The following is a 23081-nucleotide window of genomic DNA, read 5'->3' as shown; positions in this document are numbered from 1 at the left end:
CCAAAACACCTAGCTGTTCTGTAGGTTAGCATTTTAGTTAGTCCCTCTAACCTAGCTCAATATTACAAGATAATCACCTCACTCAAAAACTACAATTTATGCAGCCCTCCATTTTTTAAAAAGATTTATATATTTATTTGGGAGACAGAGAGAGAGCAAGCACACACGTGTGCACATGAACAAGAAGACAGGGACAGAGGGAAAGGGAGAGAGAATCTCAAGCCAACTCCACACTGAATGCTTGATGAAGCTTGATGTCATGACCCTGAGAACATGACCTGAGCCAAAACCAAGAATCAGACACCTAACTGACTGAGCTATCCAGATGCATCCCAATGCAGCCCTCTATTTCTAAATAAAATTTAATTTACACCTACCAAAGAAGGTTTTGAAACTGCAAATTTCCCTTTATTTTGCTCCTTTCTTATTGTTCATCCATGAGAATCAAGAAGGATCCCAGGCCCACAGAATGTTACTGCTCTTTCTATCAACTCTATCTCATTTGTCATTGCTATCCAGCTTTTTCTGCTACAGTATATAGCATAATTTTCTCCCAGTGGGATGTAATGACATTATACTCATAGTAAGGGCTATTTTCACCTTATCTCAGTTAAACCAGAACTGAGCCAAATTAAAAACAAGTAGGGGTTTGGGGGTAGAGATGGGGAGGAGGCTAATGACAGAAGGAAATCCTGGGAAACTCCAAGTGAAGATGACAGGATAGCTGAAGGCTGAGACAGGTTCACTTGAGAATGGGGGCAGGAATCTACACATCTCCTTCAGCTCCTAGTGCTTAAAAAGCAGTTTCCAATGCCCATGTCCCACATTTCCTTCCTAGTTACATCTTCAGGCCTGTCCTATGGAAGCTAAGAAAATGCTCTGTGAGAGAAATGACCATATTGCACCACACTGGTATAGACTGGTCATTCACAGATGGTGTGTTGAGGGCATGTTCTCACATCACCGCTCCAACATTTAGAAACTTGAAATAAGACTGGAGAGAACCTGACACAGGGCTTAAGTCCTTGCCTTCAAGCAAGTCTATGTTTCAATTACACCACTTCTATTCTTGAAGATTTCCTCAGAAGCATCACCCTCCACATTAATCCTCCTTCCAGCACCCACTCCACTATTTTTTCTGCTCCTGTAGAATGGCTATACCATCTTTCTTAATTTAAACCCATTTCCTTTGGAGCTATCATCCATGTGGGGTTAAAATGCCTGGCTGTAAAACTTCCAGCTGCAGCACTCTGTGAACTAAATGACCATTTAAAACAGCACACAGCACAATGAACAACACACAATAGGTGCTCAATAAATGTGTGTTGAATAACTAAATAAACAAATGCTGAAAATGAATATTCATTATAAATAACTCTAGCACCAAATAAATTGTGTTAGTGATAAAAACAACATATTTTAAGACTTGTACTATAATTGGTTAAATTGTATTTTTGTGACTATTGGCAGATCTAGGTATAATGAGATCCGGATACAAAGCATGACAGGTACAACTACGTGGCATAATGACTGGCATACTTTAGCCATTCAAATCTGGTGAATGAATTTAAGTTACGTCAGTTCTAAGTAAAACTTAGATATAACCAATTCTGAGCTCTCAGACAAAATGCATTCCCAAGCTAGTACCTCTGGAAAGTTCTTTGTATCTTTGTCAAATTTATTCACTCTGAATTTCATACTTAGTCAAGTTATGTTTGAACATGAAATTCTCCTAGTTTGTATGTAAATGCGAATGTAAACACTACACTGCAAAAGAAAGCATTTCTCTGAAATTCCTCATCGTGATTTCCATAATCATTTTTTAACTTTTCCTTATTTTCAACAGAGAAAAACTTCTTGTCCAGTTTATGTAAAATGGATAGTCTGTCGTTTGCATTTAAAATGAGAAAAAGATAGAGTTATTCCACCACCTTGTGGACTATTAGGGTATTGCTACTTCATAGCCAAAAGCACATTTTAAGAAAGAAGTTTGGGAACATTGAACAGCGGTTGATCATGCCTTTCTCAATCCCTGCAGTTGTTGTCCCTAATTCCACATCATCAAATCTTAACCATTCCTCAAAACACAGTTTAAATGTCCCCATCATAGAGCCTTCTCTAACTACAAAATAAAATTACAAGAAAAACAGCTGAGTGAAAATGTATCTCTGTCCTAAACTTCCTTACCACCTTATCTGGTTCCTTTCATTTTCTAGTTGTCTTACATAATCTTATCTTCCCTGCTGGACTTAAAGTATTTTGAGGACAGGTAGACAATCACCTTTGGTAGCTCATACCTGCTCTGAAGGAATAGTTTAATATTCAGAAATTTTGCAAGCCGGTTGTTAAACTGTTGATAGTGTGAAATCAGCCATGATAGGTATACTTATACAACAGAAATCAGAAAACACTACAAATCAGAACACTTGAAAAAAATATTTTATCAGCTCTAATTTCTCCACATCCCATTTTTTCTACATGTAATATATAGTGAGAAGAAGCAGTAACTCCTACCTCAGAGGATTGTTGTAAAGATTAAACAAATCCTACATAAAAGGCTTTCTTTTATGTTTTTCTTTTTTTCTTTCTTTCTTTCTTTTTCTTTCTTTCTTTCTTTCTTTCTTTTCTTTTTTTTTCTTTTTCTCACCTTTCTTTAAAAGGTGAGATAGTATTTGCTCACCAAGTATTATAATTATTCCCCATGCCCCATCACATTGCCTTGCAAGTAGTAAATTTTCAGTAAATACTCAATTGTTGAATGACAAAATCAAGAATTTCAATGGATAAAGAAGATGTGGTTTATGTATACAATGGAATATTACTCAGCCATTAGAAATGACAAATACCCACCATTTGCTTCGATGTGGATGGAACTGGAGGGTATAATGTTGAGTGAAATAAGTCAATTGGAGAAGGACAAACATTATATGGTCTCATTCATTTGGGGAATATAAATAATAGTGAAAGGGAATAGAGGGGAAGGGAGAAGAAATGGGTAGGAAATATCAGAAAGGGAGACAGAACATGGAAGACTCCTAACTCTGGGAAATGAACTAGGGGTGGTGGAAGGGGAGGAGGGCGGGGGGTGGGGGTGACTGGGTGGCGGGCACTGAGGGGGGCACTTGACGGGATGAGCACTGAGTGTTATTCTGTATGTTGGCAAATTGAACACCAATAAAAAAATAAATTTATTATTAAAAAGAAATAAATAAAAATTAGGCCTAAAAAAAAAAGGGAACCCTCTCGCTAAAAAAAAAAAAAAAAAAAAAAAAAGAAGAAAAGAAAAGAAAAGAAAAAAAAAAGAATTTCAATGGAAAATTTTAAGAGATGTTAGTTAACACTGATAAAAATCCCAGGTTAACAATAGAACAAACTATTACCAGGGACATAAGTTCATACTTATAAATTATCCATAGGGCACCTGGGTTGGTCAGTCAGTTAAACATCCACCCTCAGCTCAGGTCATGATCCCAGGACCCTGGGATCAAGTCCTGCATCAGGTTCTCTGCTCGGCAGGGAGGCTGCTTCTCCCTCTCCCTTTGCCCCTCCCCCACTTGTCTGCACATGTGTTCTCTCTTTCAAATAAATAAATTTTTCATTTTCCTTCTTTCCGTCTTTGTCCTCTCAGTCTCTGTACCTCCTTTCTGCATCTTCTCCCATTTTCATTCACTGCAAAGTGCCTTCCTTTCTCATTTCTCTTTTAACTCTATTTCATAATGCAAAATAAATCATTTATGCTGTACTTTGTTCCAGAAAAGGTTCATGGTGAATAATAGATAACTTGGTTTCATGTTTAGTGAATAAGCATTTTATATTTCTCCAAGGGAAGAAAACAAAGTAGGTTTTTAACTGCCTCTTTCATTGATCCCATGCTCCTATTCAATTGGCCCTTCTCTGCAGAAAATGAGTTCTCTATATCGACCTTAGGGGAAAGACAAAACTAAGCTTCTAAGTACAGAGTTGAAAACCAAATTACCGTGAATTCTAGACACTTTCCAAAACAGGAAGCAGGAAATGATCCTGTCTTTTAAGGTCTCGGTCACTCTCCTATCTCTACACCTACCTCACCCCAATCCTAATATGGTGTTTCTTTAGATATAAGGCAGCTTCCAATAACTAACCATGTTCAAGGACCTGTCATAGCTTCATTTGCTTGCTAAAGAATAAAACCAAAAAATTGAAACTACTTAGTTGTAAAAACCATCATAGAATATGATTTACTCCAGATGATTTGAAATAAAATTCCAATTGTTCAAATGTAAATTTAATCATCTAAAATAAATTTTCCCAAGAGACTCTCACCTACAGGAAACAAACTGAGTGTTGCTGAAGGGCAGGTAGGTGAGGGGCTGGGGTAACTGGGTGATGGGCATTAAGGAGGGCACTTGATGTAATGAGCCCTGGGTGTTATATGCAACTGATGAACCACTAAACTCTACCTCTGAAACTAATAATATACTCTATATAAATTAATTTAATTTTAATTTTAAAAGTAATTAACTAATTATCTAAATTTCCACTTATTTAGATATTATTAACTAGTATGAAATTTTTAATGGAGAAAAAAGTTAAAGTATTAAAGTAGTATCTCTAAGATGACCATTTGCCCATTTTAAAATATACAAATTCTGTCTGTGATCACTTCTGGCTTAAAAATACACATAGGCTGAAACAAATAGCATATCCACAAGGCACTGGCTAAATGCCCTCTACTTTGATATTGGTCTATATAATTCCCTTGTCCAAGAACATGTGGATATGACAATGTGTGATAGGGGTTTCCTCTAAGAAGTGGAAATAAGTGAGTGAATCAGAAATTAAAATTCCAACTAACCTGCAGACATCCATACTTGAGATAATAATGTATTTGACTCACCTCCCAGTCTGTTACCAAAGGACACTGTCAAACACAATGATTCTTTTTTCTCACCAGCTGTCACCACCAAGTTGGCTATGCTTTGTGTTTTCCCTTTGTGTTTGAAAGTCAGACCTAAAGCAGATGGCAAAACTCAGTGCCAGAGCAAAAGTAGAATTGGTTGTCTTACCTCGAGAGATACTGCCAGACTTCATTAAGACAAAAGTCCCAGCAACAAACACCTACAAAATCTAGAGTCTGGAAAGCATACACTGAACTTTACCAAGTAACAACAACAACAACAAAACCCACTTTGGGAAAAAACTGTAATTAATTTGCTAAATTGCGATGAGAAAACTAACATATTTCATCTTCAGTGAGATGTGGTTCCTGTGTCATCAACCCTATAATTTCCAGGTTCTATAAAAAAACAAATTAGGTTCAATGTTCTAAGCTGAGCTCAGAGATAAATTCTAGAACATGAAATATAATCTTCCAAAGCTGAAACTTCACTAAGGCAAATAGACGTGAAATTATTTAACTTAAAAAAAAAATACTGCAAATTAAAATTATAAAGGAACTAAGTGGAAGGTGAGACTATCCAACTGAAGGTATTAAAGCTAGAATTAGGATTAAAGACAGGAATTCAAAACTGCAAGAAATGGCCAGTCATTCATTAACCATAGTGTAATTACTGAGAGTGGAAAAGTTCGGATTAGAATGACACTGAAAAAACCCTCTTACTTACAAAGAAAGTTTGATCTCCCATAAAAATAATCTTCTTGGGGATCCCTGGGTAGCTTAGCAGTTTAGCTTCTGCCTTTGGCCTGGGGCATGATCCTAGGGTCCGGAGATTGAGTCCCTCATCGGGCTCCCTGCATGGAGCCTGTTTCTCCCTCTGCCTGTGTCTCTGCCTCTGTGTGAGTGTGTGTCTCTCATGAATAGATTTTTCAAAAAATTGTTTAAATAATAATAATCTTCTTGCCTTCCTTTCTGAAGCCAAACAGTTCAAAACTTCAAAAAGCCACCTATTTTGCTTCTGCTGAGTGGCATAGGAATAGAGCAATCTGTTGCTGCCATTAATCTATTAAAAATGTCAAAAAGATAAGAAAATAGAACTAGAAATCACTTCTACAGCCATTCATAAGGTGATGATATTCTCTGCATTTTTATTATTACCCAGAGAGAGACAAAATCATACATGCAATAGATTTCTATTATTCAGCCCCTTCGCTCAGGCAACTCAGGCTAGTAAATTTGCGGTAATAACAGTTGACTGTCACAAGGCAGAGACCTCAGTGGCACAACAGACTATTCTCAGTAGTCAGGGTCCAGGACTAGAATATGCAGCAGGAAGATCAAAATTTCTTTTGAGGCAGACTAATTAATTTGATTTATCAAAGCCCAAGGGCAACAGCCCTTAAAATAAAACTTTTTTCAACCCTTAATAAAAGAATCTCTAAGTTACATAGTTCCCCTCACTACAGAGACACTTAACTTGGAGGCTAGGGGCGCTGACCCCTCACACAACTGAAGATCCACGTATAACTTGTGACTCCCCCAAAACTTGACTACTAATAGCCTACTGTTGACTGGAAGACTTACTGATAACATAAACATTCAATTAACATATTTTGTATGTTATATGTATTTTATCCTGTATTCTTATAACAAACTACAGAAAAGAAAATGCTATTGAAAAAATGAGACTACATTTTACTGTACATTGTACTGTACAAGATCCACATATAAGTGGATCCGTGCAATTCAGACCCATGTTGTATAAGGGTCAGCTTTACTTTCTAATAAGATGAAATACTGTACATATTTCTTAATTTCATGATTTCTAATCTTTTACTTCCTTCACAGCAGCTGGAAGAAAGGCAGTCTCTGAGGATGGCTAAGATTTGGCAACACAAATAATAAGACACTTTGTTTTCAGAGAGGCAGTTTCAGACTCAGGCCCAAATCCTACTGTATCACTCATACACACAGGATACACCAAAAAAAAAATCACTTCATTTATTTGAACTTCAGTTCCCGGATTTTGTTCAAGAGAGTGAATATTGCCTACATCATGGAGTTATTGTGAAGATTAAAAAAGAAATGTATAATGTGTAGTATAGAATCTAGAAATGTGATGTCCAATACAGTAGACATTAACTATATGTGGCTATTTAAATCAAATTTAAATCATTAAAACTAAATAAATAATTTAAAATTCAGTACTTCCATCACACTAGCCTTATTCCAAGTAATCAGTAGTCACATGTGGATGGCGTCTCCAATACTGAACAGCATAGTTACAGAACATGTTTATCACCACAGAAATTTTTCGACATTGTTAGAGAATGTAGTAAGTGCTCAATAAATGTTCATTTAATCTGTCTGGCATTTTCTCCTTCTCCTCACTAATTCTTCTAAGTTCTCAGGATGCCCAAGATATCTCCATATCAGGAAGGAAAACAATATGCTAAAACTATATATGTGTTTGTCACTTTTTTTCACTCCCAAGAATACTGGAGTTCTAAAAGAGCACAGCAGGGCAGTGCTTACCACAGATAGGAGTACTAATGATGAGGATTTCAGGCCTTGCAGACACTGAGGAAGGTCTTTTTGGAGAAAAATAATACCCACAATATTCCTCAATTTATACCTAAAAATCTACTACTCACAGCAATGACATTGATTTTAACACGTTAACATTTACTAAGATAATGAAAAAGAAAACAGCTTTTTCCTCTGTAAAATTCATTTCACAATAATTTTTTCCTAGTTGGAATATCTAAACATAAGTATAAATTATCAACATTTTTCCAGAGTAACTTTAATCAAGTTAATTTGGGCATTTGAATAAAATTACTTGTATTTGTCTTTTTCTTTCTTTGGTTTCATTTCCCTTCTCCTTCCAAATAACCAGAACTAGAGCTGGGAAACTACCAGAGCGAAAATGCTGAAAGAGGTTTAGAAAGTTGCAGCAATGTAGAATTATAAGCTGAAATTTAACATAATTCCTAAGAAAAATCCTGGTGTCAGATGTTACTTGAGAGTAACTGGTAGAAATTATCTTGTAGACCTTTGTAAACGTGGGCCTAAACATTCTAGATAGATTTCTCAGCAACAAGACATTTGCAGCACTACTTCAAAAGATCCACATCTTTGTTTTCAAAACTGCATATAGAAGAAGCTGGCCAATGGACCTTATTATAAATGAGCCGAAAGGAGATCTAGAACTTTTTAAAAATCATGACGTCCTGCTTATGGGTGGTATCCTAGGTAATATGTAAAGCTACCTTCCCAAGTCAAAAGGAAAATGTGTGAACCCAACTTCTTGAAAGGTTATTGCAAATAAGATGCAAACACAGCAAGTCTGTTCTCACAGCCTTGGTAAAAGTATTTGAATACAGCTGGTAATGAATTTGATCATATGTCTTTGACAACTGAAATTAATTCCCTGTTGGTGACCTTTCAGGTTAAATAAATATATAATTCTCTTGTTTCACCTCTTTATATATTATCAAACAATCCCCACTTGATTGTATACTATTATGAGCTATTATTCTATAATCATCAATCCTGGGTATTTACAACTAAAGTACTTACAATAATAATATTCTGATTGTGATTATATCTTGATGCTTTTTTGTTATCATATCAACAAGGTAAATTATGGATTTCATTATACTACAATGCAATGATAATATAGCACATGATGCAAGACTTTCATTCTGCTGAAGCCATATATTTACTAGCAGTATAAACACAAAAACATAAGCTACTGTCTTTTAAAAGGCACAGATATCACAGGATCATAATTTTGTAAACTACCACTCTCAAGTTATTTTAATATAGTCATATTTTTTCTTACTGCAAAATGGTCCACATGCCATCCACTTTTGACATAAAATTTCAGCTACTAAAAAGACACATTTTCTGAACAAATCTCTTTCTATTCTGCTTTTTTACAATACTGGACACTTATTATTATCCCTCCTACCAGATATAAATGTTATGGTTTTTTACTATTGTTTGCTGCAAATTTCTATTCATATTATCTTAGGGAGGCATTCTTTAGTGTAAAACACATCAGAAAGGCAAAGTGTTAAAAATAAAAGACACAACTTACCAACTTATAAAATAAACAAAAATTCAGATACCAACTAGCAGCTGTACAGAACAGAGTAGATGATCATCCAGCCCACACCTTCTAGGAATAATAATGGTAATAATAATACATCATTTTCACTGGCTAAATTCTTTGACTACAGTAACAGACACTGACTTAACCTAAACCTAAAAGAATTTGTTATAGGAATACAAATATGTTATGTGAATTAAAAAGGAATCAGAACCAGAAATGACCAGGAGTCAAGAACTGAAAAGTCCTCTCTCCTTCTCACTTATCTGCCTTGTTTTTTTGTCTTGGAAGACTGACTTATCTCTGCCTCTCCATCAATATACCAAATAAAGCTACCTCTTGTTCCCAAATTATACATAGAGTTAGCTGGGTTTTGGTCTCAACCGTTCATAAAGAAAATCTAAGTGGCCTTCTTCAATCAAGTATGCACCAAGAAGTGAAAAGCAGGGATGCCTGGGTGACTCAGCAGTCTGCCTTCAGCCCAGGGTGTGATCCTGGAGACCCGGGATTGAGTCCCATATTGGGCTCCCTGCATGGAGCCTGCTTTTCCCTCTGCCTATGTCGCTGCTGCTGTCTCTGTGTCTCTCATGAATAAATAAATAAAATCTTAAAAAAAAAAAAAAAAAAGCATGAGTCAAGGCTTAGGAGTTGTGTAATATAAATATGACTATCGGCAAGCCCACCCCATGAGATGGGCTATTTGCAGGGGTGGGAGGGATCTTCTCAGAAGGCGAGGAGTCTATGAGTTGGGCAGAAACCCCAGAAGTATCAACTACTATGCTTCGTTCTCATCAAAATGATTTCATTTACATAATCTTATTTGATATGAGATCCAGTGCTACTCAAAATCTAGTAGTGATAGTTATAACTGGTGCCAAGATTTCCAAACTATTCTATTCATGCTGTCATAAGCACCAACAAATATAGAACTTCTGCTTACTTTAGGCCTTTGATCACTAGCTATAAAGTATATCCCAGATTAAGCTCAGATAATGCTAGTAACACTGTGATAAAGGAATGGCTTCTCAGTACAAAATCATGCAGAACTTCATAAAAGCTCTGGGGAAAACAGAGAGAGAGAGAGAGAGAGAGAGAGAGAGAGAACCATCTCAATTAGTCTATTTTTGTTTAAAAAAATGGGAAGGTCATATAGCCATACTTTAGCCAAAGATCATTTAACCTACAGAATATTAGAGTTTTACCATATTGCACATTTTTATTACTGATTAGATTAATTCTTCTACCAATAAAAAAAAGCCATAAGAAATTTGAATAATCAATGTAATATTCAGGCCCAAGGCTTATTCATGGCAGTCAATGTGTGGGCAACTCATTAATGTCCAGAAATACATTTTTTTTCACCATCTAGCTATAATATTTTTCAAAACAAATTTTGAAGATCCAGGTCCCTAGCAGTGAAAAGCAGGTGTCTAGAGAAAATAAGATAAGTTTTTAGACCTGGAAAAGATGAAAGACTGACTGCTTGGCACTCTCAAGACTGGGTATATCAGCCTGCAAACATCCTCTCATTATTTTAATCTCACACTATATAAAATACTTTTGGATCCTTTGCTAGCAAGATTAAAAACAAATTAAACTGAAGGGCTAACATGAACTGAGTATCTTATTCGGGAAGCACATTCACTGACAACTTCAGGAAAAAAAATAAAATGTATGCTTCAAAATACCATTCCGAAAGGCAGACAAAACTACCAAGAAAGAGCAAGCAAGAAAGAAAAAGAAAACAGCATGACAATCTCAAGTACAGGAGAGTGGTTCTTATTGCTCCTATAATTCTTTATTCCTAACATTCTTATAGTTCTTACTAATTTCTAGGTGTATGTAATTATTTGTTCGCTGGAAAGGAGCTCTCCTGAGGCATCATGTCTTCTTCATGGCCACATTCCCCAAATTGGAAAACATAACACTGCACAATGTAAACACGGGATTTTAAACAAAATGTAACAATGGGATGTGCATCCTCAAAGACTACAGAAGCAGCACAAAGGTGATTTGGGAGAATGTCAGACTTGAAAAAAATAACTTCAAGAATCCAAGAAAGAGGGACGCCTGCGTGGCTCAGCAGTTGGGCGTCTGCCTTTGGCTCAGGGCGTGACCCTGGAGACCTGGGATCGAGTCCCTGCATGGAGCCTGCTTCTATCTCTGCCTGTGTCTCTGCCTCTCTCTGTGTGTCTCTCATGAATAAATAAATTTTTTAAAAAAAGAAAGAAAAAAAAAAAAGAATCCAAGAAAGAAACCAGAGCCTCAGACTAAGTAAAAAGAAATGAAAACGTGAAACACCACCAAAGTAGAATCAATGTTTGGCCAGGAAACTCATAGCTATGGAGGTCTCGGGCGAGGAAGAAATATAGGGAAGTGCTTTGGTTTGTTACTCTAGTAACTGGCGATCATGGACAAATTACTCCCCCAGTTTGTTTTAAAGGAGAAAAGGAAGACTTGCAGAAGAATTAGTCAACTCGGGTCATTGCGAGCTCGCGGCGTCTGTAAGACAGAAAGCAGAAACGTCCAGTCACCGGTTGCATCTCCACGACCTGAGCCAGGTTCCTGGATGTCCCGAACGTCTGAGCAGGAAGCAGAAGCCTGGATACGTAGGAACAGTACTGGAAGCCGCGGCGGGAGAGGTGATTGCTGAGGAAGCCCAGGTGAGGCGAGGACAGGGCCTGGGGCAGAAAGCTGAGGGCCGCCCAGCGACCCCGCAGTCAGGAGGGCGCAGGACGGTCGCCAGGGGGCAGCGCGGGCCGGGCAGGCGCCGCCGAAGCTCAAGGACGCGGCGTCTCAGGCAGAGGCGGCAGGACCATCGGGTCAGAGAGCTTTGAAAATGTTCCCCGGATTCACCAATTTCGAGGTTATCAGAATCCCTTGTTGGCGCCGTTTTTTGGGTTTTTTTTCTGGGAAACCGAGAACACCGGGAGTGGGCGCCCCCACACCTGCCTCAGGGCGCCCTACACCGCCACTCTGCCGCCTGAGCTCAAACCCTAGCGCGCGCCACCCAACTTCCACGCAAGTCCCAGCACTTCAGAAACCTGCTCCCCCACCCTCACCCCAGCAGTCTCCGCGGGCCTCAGACACCTGACAAAGCGACCTCCCCCCTCCCAAGCCCTCCCAAGCCCTCCCTGGGAGGCTCACAAGAAAAATCAACGCACTTCATTTTGTATTTCAAAAGCTACGTCCGTACCTTCCAAAGCTTTGTGTTATTTGTTGTGCATCTGGCCCAAGAGAGCGAGCCAGACCAAAAGGCAAGGGAGGCTGAGGGTCGAGGGAGGAGGAGACACCCTCACAGGCCACTCGGGAAAGGTGAGAGAAAAACTACGACTCCCATGAGGCGACGGGGCTGCGGGACCGCGGCTCCCAGCATCCTCCGCGTGCCCCAGGGTGGCAGGCGCGTCGAGATGGCGCGAGATGCCCACGAAAGCTGTGGAGCGGTGGCCATGCCATGCGGGATGGCAGCGTCTGAGGAGGAGCCTGAGGCCCCGAGCGAGCGCCTGGATGTCGCGCGCGGCTTGGAGAACGTGCCTGTGAGCGCGTGGCCCCCGGGGACGGAGCCAGAGCCCTTCCAGGTAGGGGGCGGGGCGCGGCCGGCGCCGGCGCCGGCGCCCTTCTCTAGGGGGCGAGCCTTACCCGCCGCGCGTGCTGCGCGCGCAGCCAGCGGGGTGGGACTGGCGCCGGTCCACGTGGGGGGCGGAGCTGGGGGCTCGAGCGCGTTGCTCCCCGGCCTGGCCGTAGTTCTGTGGGCGCCTCTGATACCTCAGGTTGTCTCCCTAGTCTCGACTTTTTTTTTTTTTAATGATTTGATTTATTTATTCACGAGAGACACAAAGAGAGACAGAGACACAGGCAGAGGGAGAAGCCCCATGCGGGACTCGATCCCTCACCGGATCATACCCTGGGCCAAAGGCAGCCTGAGCCATCCAGGCGCACCTCGACTTTTTTTTTTTTTTTTTTTCCTCTTTTTCTTACTCTGTTGGCAGAGCTGTTACCTGCAAGAATGGCTCTCTTCAAAGTACAGATTTGAGTCTTGTTCTATTAACGCTCCCTAATGACCTTAGCAAGAGTATTCCTCTTTGCTCCCCACAGACTGGCAGTTTCCTGAAGGGCAGAACCCGGTGTTTTGTGAGGACCCTGGGAAAGAGCCCTGAGAACCCGGCTTTTTTTTTTTTTTTTTTTTTTCTTCTTCTTCTTCTTCTTCTTCTTGGCTCTGGCCCCTGAACTCATCTAGGAGTCGGGGGCAAATCATTTTCCTCTGTGGTCTCGTGTGGAAGATAAGGCGTGGGCCCTCTTAATGCATCTCCATTCACTAGGCTTATAAACTTAGTCCCTAGAGTGAGACTTTGCTGAGTCTCCCTCATGCTGTGAGGTCTTGGCCAAATGTAAACTCGCCTCAGCTAAGCCTTGGAATCATACCCCACCCCACCCCTCACCCCCAGCCTATGGTGAAAATAATAGTACCTCCTGGATTGCTTTGAGAATTATAAGTAAAACACACTTCCTAGTTTACTAAACAACTCAATAAAGTTCGCTACTATTACCACATCAACACCCTTTCTGCTCTACCTTTCCCACCCCTCTGACCTTGGCCTACTCTTTGCCTTCGAAATATGACCAAGAAAACAATTATGTTGGAGTGGAAGAAGCGCTTGGAGGTAGGAGAGCTAGGTTCAGGGTGGAGCCATCTCGGGCTATTTCTTGCAGTCTGAGTTTGTTCATCTGCAAAATGAAAATAATTAAAAATGCATGACCTTTGTCACATATACGGTCAATACCAAGCCCTGTATGTCCCTCCTTCTTCCTAGGGTTGTTGTGAAGATCAAATAAAAAGTAGACTCGGTAGCAGTTTTCAAAGAGTAAAGCAGAATATTAATGTCAGGAAAGGTTATTTTTCCTCAAACTACTTTAGGGCAGTTTTATGGTTAATAATACAATTGGCTAGTACCCTATTAAACACTAATCCCTAAAAGCTTATTCAAGACCAAACATTGCTGAATGTCTGGTCAGAAACACTGTAAATGTTTTCTTTATTCAGCAAGTAATTGAGCGTATATAACGTGCTAGGCATTAAGCTAGACCTGGAAGATAAAATGGTGACAACCGTGCCTTTGAGCTTACAGGATCCTATAGAAAGCACTTGGTTGCTATGGCCAGGGGCTGGGGGAGGGAGGGTTAAGAAAGGAGAGAGGAAGCCGTATGATTGATACTTATACCTACAGTTGATAGGCATAAATGAAAATCTGGAGACCAAGCCTCAGTCCCACAGTATTCTAGCTGTGTGGCTATATGCATAGCCCTGGGTAGAGTTAGAGTTACAGAAAGAAGTTAAGGTCCTTCCTCAAGGAGTTTATATAGTCTTACCAAGAAGATAAAACATACTTGAAACATTTATGAAAAACCTAAAAGTGTCTTTAACTAGTTTGCTTTCCTATATTCATGGAGCACAAAACTTGTCTTATGAAAGGTCAAAACTGCTTGCTTACTCCAAGCTCTGCCTTCACAGGCATGTACACACATAAGAATTAAGGCCTGCAAAACTCAAGGTAAAAATAACTCTGTGTCTAGTTTGCTTTTGAGTACTGTGTGAAAAGGCAAAAAGAACATTCACATGTTCACACTGAAACAAGCCTATCATAATGCCATCTGTGTTGAAAGCCACGTAGAAAATAAACTAATTGATTTTCTTGAACGGAGAGTTGAATCTAAGCCTTTTTTCAGGTTTCTGAAACCAGTTTCAAACATATTTCTTAAGATTTCAACTTGGCCTTGACAAGAATTATCTGGCTCACAGGCTCTTAATAGCTGCTTGGAGCAAAAACAAACCCATGGGGTAGAGGCCAAGTACAAAGATTCATGTAGCGGGTGTTTTAGAACAACCAAAAAAGGAATGAAGATTTTCACAGCACTTCCTTTAGATTCAGAATCAAGGCCTAGGTTTTAAGCCCAAAATATTATGTGGTGTCGTACTTAAGTTTCTGGGGCTTCAATATAGAATGTGACTTAGAAAAGTCAGACTTTCAATAAGAAATTATCAAGAGCTGCAATCAAGCTATCAAAAGATATTTCCTAAGCCAGCTGCTCAGTATCCAGTACTATGAAAAGTAACCCAACCCTCATTACCATGTCCCAACCAAACCACATGACCATTTGCTTGAGACATGTATTTGTTAGATAAGACTTACACATGTAATCAACCAGAGAGCCATACAGTCTATACCTAAAATTTAGATCCCAAAATTCATGCTATTAATAAGCGCAGGTCTAGTTCACAAAAGAGAAAAAAACTGTGTATGAGAATAGCCACAGAGCTCATTTTCCTTTTCAACATGCTGTCTCCTGGTTTCCATTTTGGCTTCTCAAGTGACCATGGTTTATTTAAAAAAAAAAAAAAAAAAAGATTTAAGTTTTCTGTCAAAAAACTTAAAATCTCTGACCAGTTCTTCTAAGATCTGGTTTCTCTTATATTGTGTGTCACTGGTCATTTTGCATTTATTCCCAACTCTTGCATGATCAGTGTTTGCATTTTGATACATACCAAGAAGAAATTTTTATTATACAAAAAAAAAAAAAAAAAAGATAAAAATCCCACTCTCAGTGTCTTCTTTGTATTTTTCTGACTATTTCTAAATCCCAGCACATGCATCTAACAAGCAATAAAGGAGGCAGTATTTGTGGATGAATGAAAGAAGTCTGTGCTGGGTCAATTCTAAGTTTCCCCCTCCTTAAGATGGATAAGTAATGGAAAATAAAAATATAAAAAATTATCTCCTAGACAAAATTTTGGTTTAACTATGTTTGAACCTGCAAAGTTTAACGTCATAATCTTTGTTTTCACCACCCTACCAGAAAGCCTACATAATTCATATTGAACACTTAATGGGCCAGTCACTAGAGTAAGCTTTTTATGTGGAATGTCTCATTTTTTTCCTTCACAGCCACCTGTGAGATAGAAAGGAAATAATTAGAGCAGTTAAAAAATGTGCCAGAAATATATGATGTTTTAAATATAAAATCTAGAAATAGTATCTAGAAGCATTTAAGGAAGCTACTATTTTAAAAGTATAAGGTGCCTGGCATTGAGGACAGTGTTAGTTTTTAAATTTAATAATACCTGGGGAACAAGGGCAGATACAGGTATTACTCCTGTTTTATAGATGCAAACCCAAAATTTAAAAGGTAACTTGCCCTAAGTCACAATGCTAATAAGAGCCTGGTTCTGTATGTGTTTCCTTTAGGACATTCCATGTTCTACATTCAGAAGTTCTCCATTGGTTGTCTGGTGTTCAGGCCTGTCACAGGCCTATCTGGCCTCCTGCACACTTTGCCTTAGCCTCATCTCCCAACTGGAGACCTGAATTCTCATTAGCCATGAATATCTTTGACTCAGTTTTCCAGCTATTTCCTGGAATCACTGTCAGCCTTCACTGTGGGCATATCAATCAAGTCATTTGTAAGAAATAGACCAACACAAACTAAGTCAAGCAAAAAAGGGAAGGAATTGCCTCATAACAGCAAAGTCCAAGAGTGCTAACTATAGGAATATCTGGATCTAAGAACTCTAGTGGTGTCATCAGATACTTCTTTTACCACCTCTACCCTTCGCACCCCTGTTCCCCTTTCCTCTGGTTGGCTACACTACTCAGTAGGTCTTATGTGTGAGGTAGAACTGGAGAATGCCAGGTGGACATGTGGAATGAGAATGTCTCTTCCTGATAGTTTGAGCAGAAGTCTCAGAATTTTTTTTCATTGATATGTCTTAAGTACTGTGCCGACCCATGAACCACACACTGTTGAAAGGAGCAAGAAATGACCTGATTAGCCAAGTCGCAGTACCAGCCCAAACTGGATCCTCATCCAAACCAATGAGACAGGAGTGGGAACGGTTCCCCTGGGAGGAGTCAAAGTGCTTTTATCAGAAGAAAAGGAATGTTGGATAGGTAAAAATATGTCCTCTTATGGTCTCATTCCCCAAGCTTTGATCTCTCCTGGGTTTAGGTTAAGCAAAAAACCCTCAGGGTAATAACCTTTTTTGGACCAATTTGGCCCTGGGCTTTGCTCCAGGAAGTAGAGGACAGACTATGGAAAGAGTTACAAATTGGGAGCATTTAAGCTCATGTCAGCTGACTCCCAGTTTGTAACATACTTAACATTAGCTTTCAGATTCTCAAAAGTTAACAATTTGCATGGCATATTATTTTTTTTAAGATTTTATTTATTTATTCATGAAAGAGGCAGAGACATAGGCAGACATAGGCAGAGAGAGAAGCAGGCTCTCTGTCGGGAGCCCCATGCAGGACTCTATCCCAGGACCCCGGGATCAGGACCCGAACCAAAGGGATGCTCTACCACTGAGCCACCTAGGCGCCCTGGCACATAAACATTTGAATAGAGTATCAGGTCAATGACATCAGATTATTTCTAAAAGCAGTTTTCCTATACATAGTTAGATACCTGAAAAGATGAATAATTACATAATCGTATGTTAATGTAGAACACAGTTTTCAAAAGATTATTCTCTAGTATAGCCATTTTTCTAAATCAGGTGAAATATCTTTTTGGTTTTTTGTTTTGTTTTGGTTTGGATTTTTTTTTTTTTTGAAATATCTTTTTGGAATAGTATTTTACTGTTTATGGAGGAGAAAATGAAGATCTATGGAGAAAAAATGATTTGTGATTAAGTATCGGTATCAGGGTTAAGGATTACATCCATCAAGGGAAAACAAATATTCTCTTTAAACAGGAAGTTTATCCAAAGGTCTCTCTTATCCTTTGGAAGGTGTCTACAGCTCATTTGGAATTAGATGCCCTTTATAATCTGTGTTTCTAAAAGACCTTAGATTGTGCATCAAGTTTAAATTCTGGAATTTTAAAAAAAAACTGTATCACTAGATTCTCCAGGGTCTTTTTAAAATATATTAATAAGAATAAGCAAATAACAATATTTTTTCAAACCTATCCATATCCAAATAAGTTCAACAAAGAATAATATGTTCTTCTGGTTAGAAGACTACAGTAAGTCAGGCTTGATTACAAAAGGAGTTATCTTGTGTCCAAAAAAAAAAAAAAATCACTTTACAGTATAGTGATTTATACAGTACATCAAAAATATGTGCGCCTTTAAGAAGAAATCAGTTTAAAAGAATTCTTCATGAAAAGTTTAACAAAGAGATGATAAAATCTTCATTTTACAAGTACATTTTAAAATGTCTCAGTAACCATTTACATTTCAACCTTGACTCTTTTAAAAGCTGGAAGTAGATTCTGTATAAGACAGCAGTCATTGAATTTGACTGATAGGGCATCTTTTTCTAAGCCATTCTTTATCCCTTTAGGACATCTCCACCAAGCTAAAGCTGTAAGAAATGACACAAACAAGAGAAGCTATTTCCGCTCTCCCACCCCCAAATCACTTTTTAAGCAGCGTGTTGGCCTTCCCCCGCAGGTACTCCCACTCATCATCCTCCTCATCTTTCACAAGAGGATGTCAATCCTTACCCCAGCTTAACGTTTTTTTTTTTTAAATACAGGGTTTTGAGCCTAACTGGATAGCTCCACGGAGGCCTCCACAGGTAGTGTAACTACATGTTGTTTAATACTTTCTCCAAAGCTTGGCCCAGAGACGCAATATTAATGCATGATTGACTGACATACACGGCCCAGATATCCCTCTAGATACTCTAAAATCTATCCATGAATTAAGGCCTGTGCGGCTGGTCCCTTGCAGTACTACTGCTACTGCCATACATCTATTTGTATTTCCCTCTTTGAAGAGGCTGTGCTTAGGCAAAACCAAACGTCCAGTTTATTTCTGCTACATACTGTGTGTATCAAAGCTCACTCAACTAGCTCTTCTTTTTCCCTTCACCTTATATTTATGTATTGTTCATTTATCTTAATTCCTTGTATGTCTCATTAAATCCTTTTTGGAGGGGTACCTGGGTGGCTCCGTGGTTGAACATCTGCCTTAGGTTCAGGTCTTGATCCCAGGGGCCCTAGGATCCAGTGCTGCATCAGGTTCCCTGCAGGCAGCCTGCTTCTCCCTCCGCCTATGTCTCTGCCTCTCTCTGTGTCACTCTTGACTAAATAAATAAAATCTTTTTTAAAAAAAATCCTTGTTGGAACAAAGCAGGTGTGATATTGTGATTTTTAAAAAGAAATATGTATTTGCTCTTTGCCCCCATTTCTGGCACAGAGCTCCTAAAACCCTTGTTATTTCCCAAGTAATGAGAGCCTCAAAAAGGTATCTTTTGTTATATTAATGAGGCGAGTTTTGGAAAAACACCTGAAGATGACAGCTGGCTGCCAACCAGCTGGTTGGCTGTGGAGCCAACCATATGATTAGAGTGTTGCAACTTTCAGTACCCTCACCCCTGACCTCCAACTGGGAGAGGGGCTAGAGGTTGAATCATTTGCCAGTAATAGCCAATGATTTGATCAATCATGGTTATGTTATGAAGCCTCCATAAAAACCCAAGAAAACAGAGTTTGGAGAGCTTCTGGGTTGGTGAACACCTGAAGGTGCTGGGAGGGTGGCTTGCCTGGAGAACCCATGAAAGTTTTTCTCCCTTTCCCCATACCTTGCTCTAAGCATCTCTCCCATCTGGCTGTTCCTGAGTTCCTTTTATAATAAACTGGTATCTAGTACATAGGATTTTTCTCTGTGAGTTCTGTGAGCTATTCTAGCAAATTAATCAAATGCAAGGAGGGGATTTTAAGAACCTCTGATTTACAGCTTGTCAGCCACAAGTTCAAATAATAACCTGGACTTATGACTGGTGTCTGAAGTCCAAGGAGGAGGTCATGGGAACCTTTGATATGTAACCCTTCAGTCAGAAGCACAGTTGACAACCTGAGCTTACAACTGGTGTCTGAGGGGTGGGGAGCAGTCTTAGGACTGACCCCTTGAACTGTGGAATGTGATGCTATTGGATAGTGTCAGAAAGGAGTTGAGTTGTAGGATACCCACCTGGTGTCTGAAGCATTGCTTGTTAGAGGTGTGGGGAAACTCCCCACCACTACCACCACCACACTGAAATTGGTTCCAAGAACACTAATAGCAGTTATAAATAAATGAGTTACATTCCATATAAGCAAGAATTATTCTATACGTAAAGAAATATGCTGGGCTCATAAGAGATACTTTCATCTTCAAGGTTTGGAAATACACTTCATTATGCTAGTAAGGAAATAACTAGAGATCAGGTCTTACATAGAGATTTTGGACTTGAGACTTTCTTTTTCTGTAATGTGAGAAACTTTTCTATATTATCTCTTTATCATTTAGTAAAAACATTTCTGTATATATATATAATACATCTACATTTATTAGTATCTATATAACAAATATGATTTTTGGATGCAATTTCTTGGCCAATGCCTATTTTTAATTTTATGAAGACTCAAATAAAACTATAAAGTAATAGTGTCTTTTTTTAAACATCAAAGAGTATTTAGGAATTTAGACCATCATAAAATTGGGAATTCCTAAGAAAAATCAGTGGAAGACTCTTCCAAAAGCATTTTTCATTAATTTATTTATCATTCGTGACTTTCTTCTCCCCAAAAAGCATCTGCAGTGACTCACTCATAATAAAATACATATATGCATTTATATTGTCAGATAAATGTAAAAAGATCAAGTGCCAAGAATAAAATACTTAACTGCTTTAAAAACTAAATTCAGCACTGATCTTTCTGATATCCAAAGCTAAGAGGGGAAAAAAATGAGTTCTAAACCCTTCAATTTTTGATAAGAGAAAAACATATAGTTTTTCTTTTAGTTACTCCATACCTAAAATGAAACCACAGAATTTTAAATCCAAAAATTAATCTTATTTTTTAAATTGAAGAGATATGTTTCAAACAATATCTTAGTATATGTTGTCAGTTTTGTTTTAATCTATTTTTTTTATATGTTGGAATTGGGAAGTGTCTCATCCAAAAGCTGCTTGAAATGTGGGGTGTCTGGGTGACTCAATAAGTTAGGCAGCTGCCTTCGGCTTGGGTCGTTATCCCAGGGTCCTAAGATTGAGCCCTGGTGGGTCAGGTTCCCTGTTCAGTGGGGAGTCTGCTTCTCCCTCTCCTGCCTGCCGCACCTCCTGCTTGTGCTTCCTCTCTCTCTCTCTGTCAAATAAATAAATAAAAATCTTTTAAAAGAAACAAGAAAAAGATATATATGAAATACATGACTTGCCATGCTAACTTAGAGCATTTCTATTTTTTGCAGTATACTCCTGACCATGTAGCTGGACCTGGAACAGACGTTGATCCTACACAAATAACCTTTCCCGGATGCATTTGCCTCAAAACTCCCTGCCTCCCTGGTACTTGCTCCTGTCTCCGTCATGGGGAGAACTATGATGATAATTCGTGCCTTATAGATATAGGATCAGAAGGAAAGTGTGCAAAGCCAGTTTTTGAATGCAACGTCCTATGCCAGTGCAGTGATCACTGCAGGAACAGAGTAGTCCAGCAGGGTCTGCAGTTCCAACTCCAGGTGTTCAAGACGGATAAGAAAGGCTGGGGACTTCGTACCTTGGAATTTATACCAAAAGGACGGTTTGTCTGTGAATATGCTGGTGAGGTTTTGGGATATTCTGAAGTACAGAGAAGAATTCAGTTACAAACAATACAGGACCCAAATTACATTATAGCCATTAGAGAACATGTTTACAATGGGCAGGTAATAGAAACATTTGTTGATCCTTCCTGCATAGGAAATATTGGAAGATTTCTTAACCATTCTTGCGAGCCAAACCTGTTGATGATTCCTGTCCGAATTGACTCAATGGTACCAAAGTTGGCACTTTTTGCAGCCAAAGATATTTTGCCAGAAGAAGAACTCTCTTATGATTATTCAGGAAGATTTCTTAATCTAATGGACAGTGAAGACAAAGAAAGGCTAGATCACGGGAAAATAAGAAAATGTTGTTATTGTGGTGCCAAATCATGTGCGGCTTTCCTGCCTTACGACAGTTCACTGTACTGCCCCTTAGAAAAGCCAAACATCAGTTAAGAGTAAAAAACATAGGAGAAACACGTTAGATCTCTCTCAGTGGGCAAGAATCAGAAGGAACTGGGCATGTCCAGCTCAGCCCCTTCCTTGATCCTCTCTCAGAAGCAGTTTAGCCTGGGGGGAAGTCTGCTCTGTGCTAAGCACTTGTGCTTCGCTACAGGGGAGACCAGTGGTGGTCTGGCTCTGCCTGTGTCTGGCTGCAGAAGTTTAACTCAGGAAAATGGCAAAGACTATAAATTGTCTAACAACACTCCTTCTTCCCTTCTATAGTAGCATTCTTAATTTTTAGTTCGGTACTTTTGCTAGTTAGATGTGGCTAAATGACTACGTTCTAGCTAGTGAGATAGAAGCAAAAAAAAGATGTGTCTTTAAATGGAGACGTTTTTCCTTATCCCACTCTTTCTTCCTGTTGGCTAGAATGCATGCATTTAGCTGGAGCGGGGACATCCACCCTAGACCCCGGAATGACCCTAGAAAAGGAGGCCATACATAGCTAATGAACAAATAGGAAAGGAGCCTTTTCTGCCAGATACTCTGAAACTCTCTCACTCCTCTGGACTTTTAGGTGAGAGTCTCTCCCTCATTTAAGCCACGGTTAGTTTCAGTTTTCTAGCACTAGCACCAAACCTCATTCTAATGATCCAAGGAAACCCTTGTGGCTACATACTGAAGCCTTGCTTTCCCATCAATTTTATCAGTAATAAAGCTGATATTTTCATTTCTGTCTGACTCATGCATCTTATTTCTCATTTGCTTAGAGACATAAATCAAGGAAAAGGGCATGGTTGACTATCACCTGCTAAAACCCTAATAACTACCATGAGTAGTGAAAAATATAACCATGGCACTAACTTCCATATACCTAACCAAAAAAAGTCTTAGAGGAGACACATTATAAAATTTTTACTCTATACTGGCTATATTCCAAATATTGTGAAATTGTGCTTCAAAACTTTATAAACAACTTCCCTTCTCCATGTATTAATAACAAAAAAAATAACCCTATCAACACCACAAGAGGGGATGGAAGTTTTATAGTTCCATTTAAACTTCTAGAGAGGCAAACA

At 39.0% G+C, this 23081-nt stretch overlaps 1 protein-coding gene and 1 long non-coding RNA gene across 26 annotated transcripts in view; one reads left to right on the top strand and one right to left on the bottom strand.

The window, feature by feature from the left end:
- The window catches only part of LOC144289678 (uncharacterized), a 623433-nt gene extending 610814 nt beyond the window's left edge, over positions 1–12619 (bottom strand). For 12 of the 25 annotated variants that reach the window (XR_013357539.1, XR_013357538.1, XR_013357548.1 and 9 more), the window contains exon 1: positions 12190–12617. This is a non-coding gene — a long non-coding RNA (uncharacterized LOC144289678). Of the gene's footprint in view, positions 1–11454 lie in introns of all 25 variants that reach the window. The other 13 variants (XR_013357556.1, XR_013357555.1, XR_013357554.1 and 10 more) reach the window with 6 other exon arrangements.
- Positions 11330–22736, top strand: LOC144289676 (histone-lysine N-methyltransferase SETMAR). Its single transcript, XM_077858011.1, has 2 exons — positions 11330–12571; positions 21226–22736. Exons 1-2 carry the CDS (start codon positions 12332–12334, stop codon positions 22012–22014), a joined length of 1029 nt encoding a protein of 342 aa, XP_077714137.1. The 5' UTR covers positions 11330–12331; the 3' UTR covers positions 22015–22736.
- The last annotated feature ends 345 nt before the right edge of the window (positions 22737–23081 follow it).

Source organism: Canis aureus, chromosome 19, assembly GCF_053574225.1.
Source record: "Canis aureus isolate CA01 chromosome 19, VMU_Caureus_v.1.0, whole genome shotgun sequence".
NCBI classification, from domain to species: domain Eukaryota; kingdom Metazoa; phylum Chordata; class Mammalia; order Carnivora; family Canidae; genus Canis; species Canis aureus.
Note: the sequence above shows the minus strand (reverse complement) of the source record. Positions and strands in the feature narration are given on the sequence as shown.